This window comes from Uranotaenia lowii, chromosome 3 (assembly GCF_029784155.1).
Source record: "Uranotaenia lowii strain MFRU-FL chromosome 3, ASM2978415v1, whole genome shotgun sequence".
NCBI lineage: Eukaryota > Metazoa > Arthropoda > Insecta > Diptera > Culicidae > Uranotaenia > Uranotaenia lowii.
The window spans coordinates 118,162,873-118,182,191 of record NC_073693.1 but is presented as its reverse complement, the minus strand read 5'-3'; the positions used below and the strand labels follow the sequence as shown (position 1 = coordinate 118,182,191).

At 35.1% G+C, this 19,319-nt stretch overlaps 1 protein-coding gene across 2 annotated transcripts in view; it reads left to right on the top strand.

Moving 5' to 3' along the window:
• The window catches only part of LOC129756647 (uncharacterized), an 80,873-nt gene extending 61,819 nt beyond the window's left edge, over nt 1–19,054 (top strand). Inside the window, exons 3-7 of one of the 2 annotated variants that reach the window (XM_055753569.1) lie at nt 1,256–1,547; nt 8,648–8,775; nt 17,294–17,350; nt 17,486–17,592; nt 17,659–19,054. In XM_055753569.1, the coding sequence (XP_055609544.1) occupies nt 1,256–1,547; nt 8,648–8,775; nt 17,294–17,350; nt 17,486–17,592; nt 17,659–18,865 (1,791 nt within the window). In that variant the 3' untranslated portion in view covers nt 18,866–19,054. Of the gene's footprint in view, nt 1–1,255; nt 1,548–8,644; nt 8,776–17,293; nt 17,351–17,485; nt 17,593–17,658 lie in introns of both variants that reach the window. The other variant, XM_055753568.1, reaches the window with a different exon arrangement.
• Nucleotides 19,055–19,319: the final 265 nt, after the last annotated feature.

Sequence of the window (19,319 nt, the reverse complement as noted above, 5' to 3'; positions counted from 1 at the left end):
AGGAAAGGAAGTTTTCGATAAATAGATCGACATTTTCGATGGAGATCGCTTCTCATTAAGGAAAAACAATCTTGAGTTTTGGGGATTGTCATGATTAAATTTTAATTTAATAATGCTATATCGATTCGCCAAAAGCTGAAATAATTGCTTGTAGGTAATCATACATGGTGATTAACTTTAGAATAGAAGTGTAAAAAGGTTAAAATATAATTGGTTGGCAATTTTTTAATTGACGATAATTTAATTTATGCTCTAAATTAAAATTCTAATGCAAACTGAATAATACTGACACTTGAATAAACTCATCATTCTCAATATGGCTACAATTTCAAGGGTTCTGAACCAGGGACTCTACCTTTGGTATTTTCAATAATAATATTTGCATTTTGAATACCTGCCTCTTGTTGGGGACTTTCATTTCTGAATAAGACTATTTAATTTTATGTTTTCAATGTCCATGATATTGATTTTTTTATTCCAAGCTTTTGGTTCTGGGTTTCTGGATGAATTCGAAAGCATAAGTAACCTATAACTATCTAAATACTTATGTATTTTATTTATTCAATTTAATACATCATACTTTTTCTCAAGCTTTCAACGGTGACTATCTCGTCGGTATTCGTAATCACTCGCATTTAAATCTTTCGAACGTAACAACCAAAATTTCCATCGATGGATGAAAGTGAATCTAGTTTTGTTTCTAATGCAGTGACAAGCTATGGCCAATGAAAAATAAGTGAAAGGTGGGCGAATTTGTAGTCAAAATTTTACAGGTGATGGCCATAATGATGATGATGATAATGATAATGATGATGAAGATAAAACGATGGGATAGGCGTCGTTGAGGCGCGCTCTGTTGAGTTTGTTTCGCGCTCGGTGCAATCCTTCGGTTTCACTGCTGGAATCAAACAAAACTGTGCGGGGGCAGTAAAGTTTTACGATTCTGGCCAGATTTATGACAACTATTGAGCCAATCCTCTAGGTCTCCGACCCGGTCAATCTGTGAATTTTCCACGATTTTTCGGAGGGGGTTTCTAAGAGGATGGTTAGAAATGACGCCTAACTTTGGGGTGTGACCAGTGCTGGTGGAAAATCTAAAGATTACATGTTGATTAGCCAAAAATTTTGTGTGTTCAATGCACAGTAAAAAATAATTGTGGAAATTCCATTATCATTCAAACAGAAAAAAACAATAATTGAAAATGAATGTTTTAGCCAACACATTAATAACCAATCTAATTTCTTTCATTTACAGAGAAAGAGTTACTATCGCGATTCGGCCAACGATACGGAGGAGGATGATGAAGCGGTCATCAGGGATTACATGGGAACCGGAAAGCAGGAGCAAGGAGCAGTTGGAACTGATCGTCCAGTGGATGGTGATGAAACTAAGCTTGAAGGTGGCGTTCCGGATGAGGAGGTAGAAATCCCTATCTGGATCCGGGGTGATCCACGTTTTGTTGCCGGTATCAACGATGCCACGACCTGTAACCACATCATACAAGCTCTGATCGAAGATGAACTGCAGAATGGGAAATACAGTAAAGGTGAGTAACCAAAAAAAATGAAATTATGGTTCATTATTTTTGAAGTGGTTCAATTTAGGCTAGTTATAATACAGGGTGCGCCATTTCCAGCCGATTTTCAAAAATAAATAAGATTCCTTCAGGACGTTTCACGCCATTTATTCCTACTCAGATTAAGAATTCATAGTCGATTAACCCTCTAATGCCCACTACCGAAGCCAATGCTGTGTGGCAGCGGCTTAAAGAATACTGCCACTGGGATACTGGTCCATGTCGTACGAGGCGACTTATCCAGTACTTCCCAGATATGTTTATCTCATATTTCTGTCTATTGGAAATCAATGAGGTTGTATCTGGGAGGGGGAGGAAATAGGTCAAGGTCAATTATAACATGCAGATTTCAGAATTGTGTTCAGTTCGGAATTGTGTAAGCCAATGTTTTGAATCTGAATCGGTTTTGAAATCTTGCTGGTATTTTTGAACTGTTTGACCTATTTTCTCTCGGGGAGGATATGGCAATAGTGCGTATTGCCAAACATGCATTTGCACAAGCTGTATTCTTCCATATTTATTTTCTTGTTTTGCCAATTTGGAAAATGATAATTTATTCAATAAATCTCTTTGCTTTCCTGGTAACTCTTTCAATAAAATCTCTACACATGTGATTCTTGAATGTGAAGCTCTTTCATTTTTCATTTCTTACACATCGCTTACAACCCAATGGGATATTCTTTTTTTTTTTTTTTTTGGCAATCCCCTAAGATTGGTCAAGTTTAAATCTTATAAAATATTGATCTACCTACATAAATTACATCAGTAATATTTGTGACATCAAATAAATTCTTCGTATTTTTCCTTGTATTAACACAGGTGTCCAGTGCCTTCTATCTTCAGTTTGGTAACACCCTTTTGTGGAAGTAAATGGCCTTTCAGAAATAGATATTTAATTTAAAAAATCGACCTGATATTTCAATCGCGTAAGCCGTACAAATGTCGTTTTCAAGGAACAAATGTTCAAAAATATGTTAGGTAGCCGAAAGGCTTTCAAATTTCTCATTGTATCTAGTTGGAAGTCAAAACTAATTTCGCATGTCGACAGTTATTCCTGTTTAACCCAATATGTGTAACTTTTCTTACATTGACACATGTGACAAGTTCACTTCAGCTTTAAAATGGTTAAATATGTATGGTTTAGAAGAGTTGAATTTCTCATTTCATTTTCTGATGTTTCGTTATCATACGCCAGTCCTGATTCTGGAATTCACTACACTAATTTCGTGCAATCATTTGTGCTTTCGTAAATATCGCTTAAACTAAAAATAATGTTTAAAATTACTTGTTACTGTACAGATAGCAAAAGGGCTTAAAATCATTTCTCACGTCCAGTTTATAGATATATCGCAAGGTAATGAAAAAAACCTTGCTGTAACATAGGATTGCTATGTATCAAAATTCACCTGCTTATGCACTCTTCAAAGCTGTATTTTAAATTTCACTTTAAAGAAACTCATAGTAGTTATCTGACTAGAGCACTAACTGGTCTGTAAAAAAAACTTTGTATAATGAATCTTCTGTTTGGTTAAACTATGATTCCGAGATAGTAGGTACTACCTATATTTTCCTTCCACCTAGTGTGTGATTGCCTTTTTTTTATCTGACTACATTTCATTTGTATGTCTGAATTTAAGTAAGAAAGTTATAAAGAAAAAAATCATTTCAAATGTAATTTTAAGAAGCGCAAATGCTTGAAATCCCTATGTGGATAGGCTAAATGCCAACTTAAATCAGATCTTTTTTTTTTTAAGCCCTCACTGTAGCATCCTGGTCAGAGCATGTTCTGATCATTGTAAAATCAAATCTCCTCAAATAATTTATGGTTCTTAAGATTCTTTCCAACTTATATGTAACTGTCTCACGTTCGCTTTACAACTTTTCTGTACTCTGCCTATCATGTATGTAATAATTGAATCAAATTCTAAGAATTTAAAGTAACATTATGTCATACTTTACCCATATGAGCTTTAATGCTTAAAAATCCCTATGTGGATAGGCTTTATGCCATATTTTGTCAAGAATACCCATGTGGATAGGCTACATGCCATGTTTAATACATTGAATTTATTTTCTTATCCTTTTATAGGTTTTCAGATTTCTCAGGTGTATGATGAAATCTGCAAAAAAAAGGCTAGGCACAATTTTCCCGTTTGTTTGGATAACGTGCCGCTTTTAAGCCTAACCCTTTCTGATACCTGAACCCTCTAATGCCCACTACCGAAGCCAATTTTTGTTTAATTTACTTTACTGCCTCTACTCGCATAACAGTCCCATATGAATTTTCGTCATTTTTCATCTAACCTGACAGTTTGTCATTTTGAATATAGGGCTTCAATGTAAAACAATAAAAAAGAGATTTTGTTCTAGGAATTTCGAAAAAAATATCAACTCGTGGCTGTCCCATATGAAATATACCCGCATAACAGTCCCATATGTGAAATACCACGGATTTAGTTGCTTTTCAATGTTTCTTCCGGCGAAATAGTCTTTGATTTATTGCTTTGAATTATTCAATAAAGATTCAACTCACTTGATGCCGAATTAGGCACATTAGTTTTCGAAGACAGGTCAATAAGGAGGAAGGAATGTCTTCTTGAGCGAAAAACTATCAGATGCAATCAAAAATCGTAAAAAAAATTATCTTACAATGTGGAATTCACGATTTTTTTTTCTGAAAGTATGTTTCTTTTTCTGATAACTGCATTTAGATGTTAAAAAATGATCAAATTAAAGTCTTAGAAAGTAGCTTGGTTAGCAAAACATTCTGTATGGGACTGTTATGCGAGTAGATTTGAAAAAAAACTCTCAAATATGCTCGCATAACAGTCCCATAACGAATAAAAATTGTGCTCCCGACATTACCAATGGCCCAGTTTCGAAAATTCAGGTCTTCTGATTTATTATGACAACGATTTTCGATTATGCTGAAAGTTGTGGTCACAATTAGACAATATATTCCAAAACAGAAAAAGCCGATTTTCTCGCTTGCTTGTTTTTGCATATGAGACTGTTATAAAAGTAGGTGCAGTTTATGCGCAGAATGTTTCAAAATATGGAAAACTAACAACCCATACTAATGAAAACGGATTGACAAGCAGTTGTCAAAAGCTACAGCTACAAGCAGTTTGAAAACATGACAAAACGGGAAATTGACCAATTTTAAGAAATGATCAACTTGGTAGCCTCAGAAATCTTTGGTCAATCGGCTTTTCGAGTTAAAAAAATGATTGGCAGTAAGGTCAAAAAGCTACCACCACCATTAATTTTTTGAGAAAAAAAAAATTTGCTAAGTTAGGTAGGAAAGATGGAAGGGCAGGGTTAGGAAAGTACGACAACAATTCGAAAAATATGCACAATATTTTGTACTTTTCATGTACATTAAAATATCTCAGTTATTTGTGGAACAATTTAAACAACAACTACATAAAAATATAGCTATATAGCTATGGCCTCAAGCACGCCTTCATCTGATAAGAAATTCAGCTCTTTAACGGACATTCTTCATAAGGTTTGTCAGCATTTCGGGCTTCAAAACGACTATTTCAGCTCGTTTATTAGCTTCAAGTTCGTTAAAGTTCTTAGGTTTTCTAGTGCGAACTATAGATTTTAAATAAACCGTTGGAAAAATAAAGTCTGGTACCGTTATATTTGGAGCACGAGGAGTTTCAGTTTCAAATGTTTACACTTTTTTCACAATTTTCAAAATTGAACGATCGTTTTCGATGTAAAGTGCTACGATTCCAGCGCATTCTTTTGGTGTGTATCGGTTCACAGCTAAAATGGCATTTAAAATTGTGTTTTTCTGTTAAAAATGGCGGCGTTATTGGACCTTTAAATCGAATATTATCCATTTAAATGAAATTTTTAGAAGTGTCGCTGGTGAACTGGTAACAAAACACAGGCTTCAGACAATCTAGTACTTCACTTTTCTTTTTCGGAAGTCTGTCGGAAGTCGGAAGCCCGGACTTCGGAAGTAAAATTCAGTGCTGGCACGTTAATACATCCTGCAAATTTCTAGATTCGGACTTCAGAGCACCAAATGAGAATGAAGGCTTTTATCTTTATGGGAAATAACAAAAATGATGGAAACGACATGAGTTTTCAAAATGATTCGTTTTATTTCGAAACAAGAATGTTGCTAAATACATGAATATAGCGAACGTCGAACAACTCCACCAGATAAACAGATAAACACGCGTTAAATCATCCATGAATATGAATATCTAGCTTAATAACCAGATCAATTTCATTCATTCAAATTTTGCTCTTTTGAATTATCATTGAAGATGATGGAAAACATGCAAGGTACAAACTAATACCATTGACATGAATTTCTGCAAAAACTAGGAGAGTTTTTGATACATGCAGCCTATTAAATCGAGACCTCGAAGCACGAAAGAACTTAAAACCTAGCTGGCAACTATCAAAGTCTAGAGAAGCATGAAACTTTTTCAAGGCTTCATGAACTTCAATGCCTGTCCCGTTTTCGACTTAAAACTTTCTGGCCCGATGCTTTAGAGCAAGCGTGGCCAAAATTTTCAACAGGCTGGGTATATTATAAAGGGTGATACGGTCAAAATTTGGTCAAGGGAAAACGCGTGTAAATCGGTGAAATCGTTTATTTTAAAAGCAAATTCAATTTCATTTTCAAGTTTAATAAGTATAAAATTCAGGAAAAATATTCAGTTAGCCTTCCGCTTTTCCAAATTCGAATTGCCGGGCTTTACGCTTAACCCTTGCCAATAGATTTTGTAAAGCCACCTTGTCCACCTTCTTTGCCGCAGAAAGCCAGTTTACCTTGAACTGCTGCTCGTCCTTAGCAGTTTTTTTTGGTCTTCTTTAGGTTCCGCTTGACAATAGCCCAGTATTTCTCAATGGGGCGGAGTTCTGGCGTGTTGGGAGAGTTCTTGTCCTTGGGAACCACCTGCACGTTGTTGGCGGCGTATCACATGCCAAATCCGGCCAAAACAGTACGGAACAACCGTGTTTCTTCAGGAAAGGCAGCAGACGTTTATTCAAACACTCTTTCACGTAAATTTCTTGGTTGACAGTCCCGGAAGCTATGAAAATGCAGCTTTTCAAGCCACAGGTACAGATGGCTTGCCAAACCAGATATTTCTTCGCCAACTTTGACAGTTTCATGTACTTGAAAATATCTGCTACCTTTCCCCTTCCTTTTGCCGTATAAAACTTCTGTCCCGGAAGCTGCTTGTAGTCGGCTTTAACGTAGGTTTCGTCGTCCATTACCACGCAGTCAAACTTCGTCAGCATCGTTGTGTACAGCCTCCGGGATCGCGCTTTGGCCGTCGTATTTTGTTTATCATCGCGATTTGGAGTCACTTCCTTCTTGTAAGTCGATAGTCCGGCTCGTTTTTTGGCTCGTTTTTTGGCTCGATGCACGGTTGTAGACGATACACCCAGCTTATTTGCGGCATCTCGGAGAGAGAGGTTAGGGTTTTGCTTGAAACTACCGGCAACTCTCTTTGTCGTCTCAGCGGCTTCCGGTTTTCGATTTCCCCCCGATCCAGACTTCCTGGCTGTCGACAAACGTTCCCCAAACACTTTAATTACATTTGTAACGGTTGATTTGGCAACTTTTAGCGATTTTGCCAGCTTTGCGTGCGAGTAGCTCGGATTTTCGCGATGCGCGAGCAAAATTTTGATACGCTGCTCTTCTTCCTTGGACGGCATTTTGCCAACTGAAGAGCGAATCCCAAAATCAAAATAGGAGCAACATTCTACACACACACACCTTCAAAATGAGGAGTGTTCAGGTTTTTTGAATGCAAAATTGAAAGAAATACGTCAAGTTCATATTGACCAAATTTTGACCGTATCACCCTTTAGAAAGGAGATTTCCAACAGAATTTTCTTGAGTGTTCAAAGCAAACATAAAATAACTGATTTTCAAAGATGATTTTAAAAAATTAAAAAATTTGCCAATGGTTGGGTTACATTAAGGTCGGAACAAAGGGGAGGGGGGATTGTAAAAATTTTGATGTTATGACGTAAATCTTCCATTTTTTTATGTTACTTAAACAGTAATGTCTATTTAATATCAGGCAGCACTGTGGGACTGTAGTTCATAATTTACAGATGTTTACCAATATAATAAAATAAAATTAAAATCTATGATACCAAACAATTGAGAAAAGTGGTCAAATAGTTCCCAGGTTACTGATTTTGCTAGTACCTTTCCATTGATTTTATGTAAAAGTATGTATATGAAAGAGTAACAGCAAACCTAAAATGTTCTACAAAGTTGTTACGATTAATAGATTTTTTTGTGGAAATTTTTACTTTTTTCATAGAAAGTTCCATACAAATTTGATGATCTTTGAGGATCGCATTAGATTTACCCGAATGAGCTAAAACTTGGCCAGTATTGTTAAATCATTGATTTTTTTTAACGAACACAAACACATACAGGATCTCAATGAAACTTGATGTTTCCTCGAAGAGATTCCTTTTTCTTAACTCTCAGCGCTCATCTTTCGTGGATATGATGGCTAGCATCTTACAAATGCTAAAACCACCAACTTACAGAAAGTGTATCATGTATGCCGTGACCGGGATTCGATCTCATACCCGCTGGCTTAGAAGACTTGAAGGCTATCCTCTACGCCACGGGCTGCGGATTGGATAAAGGCTTGGGGGTGGGAGCTAAATTCCAACGGAGTTTGAAAGAGGGCCACTTTATTTATGCACAATTAAGCTTAGTTGATGATTACTAGTCCAAAAATCAAATAGACTTGTTGTTTTGGAGAACAATTTATGATGAACCTTTTGTGAAGTTCAATCGTTCCTTATGTATAGAAACACGCTGTTATTATGATAATGGATTAATTATGCGACAACCCTTTTTATCCTCCAACAAAGTAACATGAACCACTAAAAACAAACAGTAGTAAAAACAATAATTACAAGTTCCTATGAAACATGACTCATTGAAGAAATTAATTACTTTTTTTTCTTGTTCCTTCTATTGCCTTCCATCCCCCAATTTCACCGAACGACAACAACAACAACCCCGGACCGAACATCAAATTCAAAAACACCGACAGCAGATGCCGCAGTGTCGCGTGATGTCAACGATTACGTGATAACGGAACGATGGCGTGAGGTCGAACAAGTGCTCACTGGCGACACACGAATCCTTTCGATCTGGAACGCCTGGGGCGACGCCAAGAATGAGGTAGGCACTTTACCATGGTTTGGCTTATAACAACAGCAGTCCATCGTTCACTAGAAATAGGAAGTGGAAACATTGTGGTCAACTACGGGGAATTATCAATGTATTTTTTTCTAAATTGTTGAAAAAATTACCGACTATACTGTGCGCGGATTAAACAGTAATCTAAGGATTTCTGGGCCAAACATAACCGACTATGCTACATTAGACTGAGTCGATTTGGGGTCATTTTTGAATTTCTCAAACCCTCGGGTCAAAAAAGCTTCGTTTTGGTTTAAAACTCATCCATGATATTTTGCAGAATTTTTAAATAACGTTTACATGAGTTAATTTGAACTTTTTGGTTAGTATCGGAAAATTTAATATTTCATACTGAAAATTCAATATCATTTTTGTTTCCTGTTGTGCCAATTTATAAATTCCCTAAACGAAATTTCCTGCTGAACAACTTTGTCAAGAATCGTAACTTTGTATCTTATTAGACAAAAAAGTTATTAGGTGTTGTATGGATTAGAATTGGTCGATCTTGGATCGATCTTTGCGAGATCGATCTTTTGAACTCTAACTTCCGATTTTTTGGATCGATTCTTTATAGAGTGTCTGTCCCGGGATTTCCCGGGCGGGAATTCCCGGGAATCATAGTTTCATTCCTGGGAATTCCCGACAGGTATGAAATTATTTTTCTGGAAAATCCTGATAGCCTCCGGAACTATTTTTATTTTCTTTTTGAAAATGTACTTATAAAAAACTCGTTGAGGATATGCCAATTCCTGTGGCAGTAGACATTTTGCAGCTATTTAGATAAGGTAGATAAGTTTAAAAAGATCATATCTCGCGTGAGCTTTCATTACGTCGTATGAGACATCTTAAGAATTCACAGAAAACTGCTTCAAAAGTTATCAAAACAACTTTAAAATTTGTGTTCCACATATAGAATATGTTGTCCATGCTACAAATATTCTAAATGGAAAGAAGTTGCGACTAGTTTATGTCAGTTTTTGTATTTTTTCGTAATAGAACTGTTTGTTTACATTTTGTTTCATACGACGTAATGAAAGCTCACACGAAATATGTATTTCCATACCGTTTTTATTGAACAAAAACCCACAACACTTTGAAAAATATTTTAAAAATCGCGCAACAGGTTTTCTCGAAAGTATCATTTATGCACTTGTTTCCCTCTGGCTTTGAAAGCCAGATGAATTGAAGAATACATCGTTTTTTTTTTCATATGAAGAACAAATGGGTAAAGTGTTCTGGAAGACGAAAAGTTTGAATAATCAAAAAAATAAAAAGATTTTTTTTATTAACCCCTAATTCCATGAATAAATTCTTCATTCAACTTATTCAGGTTATTTTATAGTTCGTTTGACGTTTTTATAATTTGTCATTGTTGAAAACAGGTTGAATTATTGATAAAAAATTAGTTAAAAAACATAATGAAGTGTATTATTTGAACAAATTTGCTTGTTTGCACGAAAGGTTCGATAAGCTATGTATATTTGAATTGTAGTGCATATATTTTACATGTTTTTGAATAGCTCCCGGGAACCAGGGAGTTCCCGGGAAACAAGCTACCAGATTTCCCGATTCCCGGGAATGGGGAAGTGGCCGGGAAATGGACACTCTAATTCTTTAGCCTTGGGAAAATCGATTAGATCGGTTTATTTTCGATTCCATCTTTCGATCTTTTGAAGTTTTGTTTCTACGTATTGCGGATATTTCGAAATTCAGTCTCGTGCAGAATTTTGATACCATATTACCATCTGAAAGACAGCTTTTTATTATTGGAGCTATCATGCCACTTATATAATCGAGACCGACTTTGCGTATATAATCTTAAAGGGAACCTGAATTTTTATTAAATGCTCAAGTAATCGTTAGTTCCATAGAACGGTCACTTGAAAACTTACTTTGCTTGAATTTAGCATCTAAAGTTTGTGTGGTCGAGAAGACCTCGCACGAAGTGTAACCTGTATATGACGCTTATTAGACCGGTTGTTCTCTACGGGCACGAGACATGGATATTGCTTGAGGAGGACCTGCGTACACTCGGAGTATTTGAGCGACGAGTGTTAAGAACCATCTTTGGCGGCGTACAGGAGAACCGAGTTTGGAGGCGAAGGATGAACCACGAGCTCGCGCGACTCTACGGCGAACCCAGTATCCAGAAGGTGGTGAAAGCTGGCCGGATACGATGGGCGGGACATGTTGCGAGAATGCCGGACGACTGTCCTGCAAAACAGGTGTTCGCTACGAATCCGGTAGGAACAAGACGAGCGGGGGCGCAACGAGCGAGGTGGTTAGACCAAGTGGAGCGTGATCTGGCGAACGTGGGGTGCCCGAGAAATTGGAGAACGGTTGCTATGAACCGAGTGAATTTTAGGTATTATGTTCGTCAAGTTATGTCGTAAGACGGAATACTATGTAAATAAATAATAAGTTTGTGTGGTCAAGATTTTCACCAAAATAGTCCTACTTTGGAGTTAGCGAACAGCAGAAAATGAATTTCTTCATAAAATTTTGGCACCATAGATCTGCCTGTGGGTCTGCTAGCTTGAAAATAAGGCGATTTTGGTGAAAAATTTTGCAACCCATGATCATTTAACTCACTCAAGATTCAAGTTCCTTCAACCTGCAGTTTTTGAATCAAATGTATTTTCAAAAAAAAATAAAGCGTTCATTTTTTTTTAATTCAATTTAATTCAAAATTTCAAATATTATTTTAATTGGAGGGTTTTCTTTTATCGGACAATTGCGCCGGGGGTCGTCAGATCTTCCCAAAAATTGAATATTGGGTTCATTTTTACAGCATAAAAACAATGTATTTTTTCAGATTTCTAACATTTTTATTTTTCAAGTTAGATTTGGTTATTTTTTTCTGTAAATAAAATAAAACCATATTTCAGAGCTCCATAACTCTGTTATTTTTGAACGGAATTCATAAAATAGCACATCAAATTGGATTGAAATTTTACCAGCTTTTCAAATTAAATATTTTGGAAAATTTAAGTAATGACCTTTAACATGAATAATTGTAAATACGCTTGAAATTATGTCTAAAAGTACCGTCGGCATCACCGAATATTCTGCAAATAATGATGAAGATCTGTATCCCAATTTATGATGCAACTTTCATCCGAAGACACCAAAGTGGGCAGACAAAATTGTTAGACATCATTGAAAGCTTATTTACAATTTTTCATGTTAAACGTCATTACTTAAATTTTCTTAAATATTTTATTTGAAAAGCTGGTAAAATTTTAATGCGATTTGATGTGCTATTTTATGATTTCCGTTGAAAAATATTAGAGATATGGAACTCTGAAATATGGTTTTATTTTATTTACAAAAAAAAATATAACCAAATCTAACTCGAAAAATAAAAAGGTTAGAAATCTGAAAAAAACACATGTGTTCTCAAATCGTAAAAATGAAGCAAATTTTCAATTTTGGTGAATCCCCAATTCTAAATGAATATTTTTGTATTGCCTCTTTTAATGAAAATTCTACTTGAAAAAATTGGATGCCTGAAGAATTGAACTTGAGTCTTCCAGGTGATAGCTAAACGCGTTACCCTTGTACCATGCCTGTGGCTGTGGTGAACTAACCTAAATTATTTAAAATTTTTAAAACAGTAAAGTTACACTATTTAGACGTACCTTTTCTTATCGTACCCGCATATGATTTGAACTTGAAAGTATGTCGTTTGGAGAAATGGATGTTCTGTTTTTTGATATGTCATCAACACTCAACCAAAGTCATGAAAAGTAAAACATTCTGAAGTTGATTTTTTTATTGCTCATGTTCCATGTTCATATATTCAAAACTATGAGCTTTCCTGTAGTTTTTCGCTATTTATTCAGCTAATATCAGCCCTTAGGCACCGTCCCTCTTTAACAAAAATTGAAAAAGCCAATCCAGCAAAGATCGATTTTCCTGAAGATCGAACAATGCCTCCATGTCTTCTGGCATTAAAAAATGATAAATTCAATTGACATCACTGCTCGGTGCTGGGTATAGTCCGGATTTGAACCCCCTTGACTATTTAATACTTAAAAAAATCATTACTTAATTTCTCCAAATGTATCTTCTTAAATCATGGAATAAATTAACTAACACATAGGTCAGCAACCTGCGGCTCTTTGAATATGAAGCTGTGGCTCTCCAGCTCACTGTGCAAATATTATATATTTTTTGAACAAAATATTTACAAAATCGTGCTGAAACTATATTAAGTCTTGTGACCTGGCACACGGATTTTCATAGGTTCAGAAGAAAAGGTGTCATTTACAAAGTAGTTCTTAGATAGCCTCTATTTTTTGTTATCAAACAACGCAATTAAAATTGTATACCTTATGCACAACATCAAATTGTATACTTTATGCACTCACAATCACTTTTTGCCCTTCGTGAAAAATGATCAATTTCAATTTCATAAATTGTATTATAAATTAATTATCCATTACGAAAAATATTTACAACTATGACGCAGAACAACATAAACACATTGGCAAAACCACCTCTATCCTATCCTATTTATTTGAATTAAAAAACGATCATTTTAATGTTTCTTAACACAGATATCTAATTAGCACCCCAGATTTTCAAAACCAACTTTCAACCTGTTTTAGCGAAATAAATTCGCATGCATTTTTTTGGAATTGTGAGATTTAAACGCCACCGATGTGCCTTGGTAAAAAATATTTTTCGTGTGATTTTTTTTTCAACTTTTCTCTTGCCTTTTTATCGAAAATACCTAGAGGTTGACTGAATTTCAAGTTTAAAATGTAAAAATCCAATGCCCGGATTTGACCGGCCTGCATACGTACAGAATAAAAAAATCTAGAAAGCTTACTCAATAAATTACGGGTAAAAAGTGGAAAGTGATTCAGAGTCAATCACTGTTGATTTAATTTTATTATTTTTTGTTTAGATACTTTAAAAGTAACCTTAAACTGATTTTACCAGTTATGATGTAGCTACTGTTTTTTTTATTTGTCGCGAATATTCAATGAAGGCTACAAAATCACATTATTGCAGATGGTCAAACCACAGATTTTTTTTCCAGTATTTAGGCTTTAGCAGGCATTAATAATGAATCTACAATGTACCTATAGAATTTCATTCTTCATAAAATTGAACGCCAAATACTGAAGAATCACATGTGACATACAATAAGATTTTTGAATTTTCCACATTTTCTTGATATCATGAATTTAGAAAATTCCACCAGTTGTCAGAAGAATATTTTTTAATTTTAAAATTTTCAGCTACATAAATTTCTGTCATTAAATAATTTCTAATGTGAAGATAATTCATATCCCTTTACTTTGTTATTTTATGAGCTCTCCTTTGCCGAAAAATAAGAATATGCCTATGTTGATATGTTCAAATCATGCAAAGTAATCATTAAAGCTTGGTATGGATTTAAATTTTCCTTCACTCGATATTTGCTTTCGCAATGAAATTGATATAAGATCAAACCATGTTAGAAGAGTTAACGATCCAGAAGAGAATCCATGAACTTAATGGTAATCAGAAACAGACTTAAAAGAAATGTCCAAGAGAGAAAAAAAAATCTAACGGGTTCAAAGTTATTTCCACAAAACCAATGTTCATTAGTCATTCATTATATAATATATAGTTTCTAATTTTAAAACGAGAACGATAAATATTTAATATGGCTCTTTCAAACTCTGAAATGGTTTCGATGATATCTAAGGTGTTGGGGGTCCAACCAGATCCCAAAAGAGTGAAATTGCTCTTATTTTAATCGAAACATCAATTTTGTTTACCTTTTTTTGCTTGACATCTTGAAAATGAAGCCAAAAATTGTGTATGATCTTTCTAATGGTTCTGACGAAAATTGGCAATGAGATGTTTATTTCAAATAAATAATAGCACAATGGTACACAACATTGCAGAGCATTTTTCTGATTTTATGTGATTCGCATATGCGTTGTTTATTTGAACTATTTTCTTTTTGCTCAATATTAAAACCTCTAACGTGAACAAATGCATATGCAATTTTCATAAAAAGATTAATCTAAGTTTTATAGGAGTTTCGTATACATCCGAATCATTCTACGAGTATTATTTAGGAATAAGGCTATGATCATTTAGTATCCGGGCACTTCATTTCGGTAATAGCTAGGTTACTAGAGCTCGGATATGCAAAACTTTAGCGCAATCTGTGCAACCGGGTTTTACGCAATGTGACAGATGTGTTCTGATGGACCAAGAAATTTATGTTAAACCAGAATTTAAGAAGTCATATTCTTCGAGATGCCTACTCATGAAAAGGTTCCAACTGGTTTCAACTTCCAAATTGATTTTTACAGATGAATTTGTGTAAAATATCATGATTTTAAAAATGTTTAGCTCCTGTTGTAAAAATAATAGATCGATACATGGCTGAAAAAAGTGTGCAAAGATAAAAATTTTATTTTATCATAAAGTAAGAGTATTTCTTGTATCAATGATAAATTTTTTTTTTTTAAATATTTTTACATTAAATATCATAACAACACCTTCATTTCCTCCATAGAAAGTTTTTCGATCAAATTAATAGTTTTTAAAATACAGAGGTTTGAAACTACCCGGATACTAAATGATCATAGCCTTAAGAATAACTAAATAGATAGTCGAATCTTAAGTAAACTTATATTTTGCTATCACATAAAATCTTGTTATTAAAAATACACTACGAAAATTGTCACTGGTCTAATTCTCTTTGATATAATAAACTAAAAAAGTTCACGAAATCCCATAGCAAACGAATAAAAGGAAAACAATAACAAAATTAAAGCGAATCGGTCCAAAAACAAGATCATAGGAAACAAAAACAAATTATGAGAAAATTCAACTCAAACTGAAGAAAGTGGTTTTCAAAATGGGAGCAAAATTGAGGAAATTTAAAAGTAACCTAAACAGAAGCACAATCAAATCAAGATAGATAAAAAGCCAAGCAAAATTGATAGCAGACTATTTACAAAAAAAACTAATCTTATAGGAAACTAAAGAATAAAATCGATTGAGAAAAAAACTAAATAAAAATGAATGAACCCTAAACAAACTGGAAACAAAATAGATACAAAAGAAAGTGTAAACCAATATTTAAATAAAATGAAAAAAAAAAAACCAAACGAAGCAGAAATCCCAGGTCGATGGAAGTTGATCAGCGTTGCCAGATTGCAAACCGTTCAAATCCGTGGATAAGACGAAAAACGAAAAATATACTGATTTTGACAAAATGAAACATTATGACCTATAATTTTTTTGTCGTGTTCAGGTACAATTTTCGTTTATATGTATAATTCCCTAACAATTTTCGATCATCTGTAGAATAGGGGTCAGACCCGAATGACCTTCCAAGGTTAAAAGGCCTTTAAGGGGGGAGTAGGGTCTAACGGGTGAAAAAAACACCATTTTTTTAAGAGCTATCGTTCAAACAAATGTATTCAATTTTTTTGCATTATACAAAGCATTGTTAAAAGAATATTTAGTAATTTTTCGTAGAAAAATATTGAAAAATGAGCCGGTGACGGAGCACTTTCGAGGATGCCTTTTGAAAAACAGGATTTGCGGTAGACACTGTATCTCAACACATAATCATCTGAAGTCAAAAAATCAGAGCAAAATATTTTTAATAGATGTTTTTCTGGACCCCAATGATTTTATTTAACTTAAAAAAAATTTATGAAATTTTTGTGGCTGTTTGAAATAAAAGCTACGATTTTTCTCGAAAAAATCCGCCATTTTTTATCAGTAAAATCTCCCCAAAGTATAAAAAAAAAGAAAATCGTTGGGATTTGGTATTTTATATGTAGAAAATATGTTCCAAATTTGAAAAGAATCGGTGAAGTAGTTTTCAAATGACGATGTCCACTGACTTTAAAAATGTGCTTTCGAGAAAAACGCGTTTGAAGTTTCTGCTTGTAGTATTCTTGCAGTATTAGATAAGAGAAGATAAAGATCTATAATTTCTACAGTTTTGCTTCGATTAACTTGAAAATTTGACACAACATTCTTGAAATGTTTTTTTTTCGATTTTTTCAAAGTGTTAGACGCTACTCCCCCCTGAATAAATATTGTTATTATTGTTATTGTTATGTGAATAGCGGGCAAAAGACATACATATATGCATGCTGGAGCCTATTTTGTCACGTTCACCGTGGTGTAATTGGCTAACGCGCCGTTTTACTGAAGCAGAAATTGCGGGTTCAAGTCCTGTTCGTGAGCCGTTGTATCTTCATCGAAAAATTCATAATATTAACAGCCTTTGTTCTTTTTTTTTTCTTTGATATCGCATGGTTCCTCAATACTTTCCATCACTTTCGAAAATGTGTTAATATTCAGATACGAAGATGTACCAAGACGAACTCAGAACATTAGATTTGACCAATAATCTGGCAGGACACTTTTTTTCTGTAAAACTTCAGTAATTTTTTTTCATTATCGATTTCAAGTATTCTATAGCAATCGAAATATCATACTAAATCTCTGTTTCATTTTCCAGGTGCAATTTCGTCTGAAAATAAACAAAGCCAACGGTGATCATGCCAAATCAAGCAAGGTAAGACCTTTTTGTTCAATCGTATGTGTAGTAATCACTCCAGATTTTAACAATTTATATAGTTTCTTTATCGATATGTTTAAGATATTAGGTTAGCCACTGTTAATTTTTGCATTTTTTTTTTCAACTCTACAGGAAACCAAATCCAAAAAACACAAGGAAAAAATTGGTCTCATTAATCGGATGATGAGGAAAGTGCTGAAACAGGGCGAAGCGATCCAAAACCATCTCACTATGATGAGGTACTTTGACAATATAATCTTTTTCATGACAAATCATTAAAATACACATTTTCTCTTCAATTCAAGTCAAAAATCAGCCGAAAAGCGAAACCAGGAAAAGTTCCGTCGCTACGTCAAAAAAAACTGTGGAAAAACGGTTATCATGGAGAATTTCCTCGAGGATGCAACTACCCTGTATGACATATCGAACCCCAGCGACGAGGGAAACCAGGACAACTGTCACTGCAAGAGCAAATCCCGTCGAAACACTTTCCCCAGTAAACTATTTTCAGCGAAGAAAACCAAAGAACCCAAGGTGCTTAAAACCAAATTCTACGAATCGTCGGACCAGTTGGATGCGCTTAAGAATGAAGATGAACTGTTGCTGGTCATTGAACACACCTCGGACAGTGATAGTGGCATTTTCACCAACAATCAGTTGGGTCGTAAGAACACGTTGCCGAAAAAGCCAAGCTTTGGTTCCATGGTCGAAATAGATAAATTTACCAAAGATCACCCGGCTGAGGAAATGGCTTTGACCGATAGTACCCCGAAGCGGAAGTTCCGCACCAAACGGCGCCAGGTCACTGCCAGGAATCGCAACATGAACCGTCGTAAGCTTAGTTACGAAGATGACGAAGGTGATGATGACGATGAGGATGATGAGGGGACAGGTGACGATCTTACGCCACCCGTTGATGACTTTGAGAACATGAACATCGAGTTGCGCAAGGGAACATTCAATCGTACATCGTTCCGTTTCGATCTGATCCGCCAAGAAATATCAACCAAAATGAATGAAATGCAACAGCTGCTGGAACAGGAAGAAGATCTACTCCGCCGTCTAAAGATGAAAAGTGCCAAATTCCAGGCGGAGAACCAGATCTACCGGTCCCACATGGGACTGGACTTCCACGTTGACCGTCTGCAGGAATCGATCGATACTTGCGCCAAGGAGATCATCGAAATCGAACAGGAGCTGTTGCAAACTAAGGCCGAAATCGAAGAGAAGTCCCCACTTATCGAAAACCTTAGAACACTACTCGAAGAGCAGGAAGCTCGCCAGTACCGTGGCTATTACTCATCCTATACCCCATCTGGATCCACGGCCGACAGCCTGAACGAGTTCTCTTCCACGATCGGAGCAATGGCCCTTCCCGGTGGCGGCAGTGGCACAACAGTAGGCTCTTCGAAACACAGCGTGGCTTCCGGCCGGCGGAACAAGGCCCGCGAAACCGAATTTGTTGACAATATCCATGAATTTTGTGATAATAACCAGAGCTTTGTAGTCTAAATGACATAGATTTTACGAGCTTGGAAAAAAAATTATTGTTAAGAAAAAAGAAACGATACGTTTGCTATACGGATTATAATGCTCAAATACTGTTCTTGTATATTGAAAATTATATATTTTAACTGTTGTTCTATATATTTTGATTGTGCATATCAAATAAACGTTTACTTATTCTATATCTATTTCAAACCAATTCGTGTGATTTATTGATGATGACTTCCCTTGAGGTACATTTGTGTACGCTAGAGTGCCCCAAATTTGTATGGAAATTTTAAAACATGTGGAATATTATGCGCTACAGGCTAAACTTAGTCCTAGGCCTAGTACAAAGTCCTCTCTGTGGATGATTTTTTTTGAATAAAATTAGGGTTATAACAAAGAACTCAACTCTACCTTTTATTTGTGATTTTCAATTGAATTGTGTTTGTTTAAAAAATTGCAATCTTAACACATT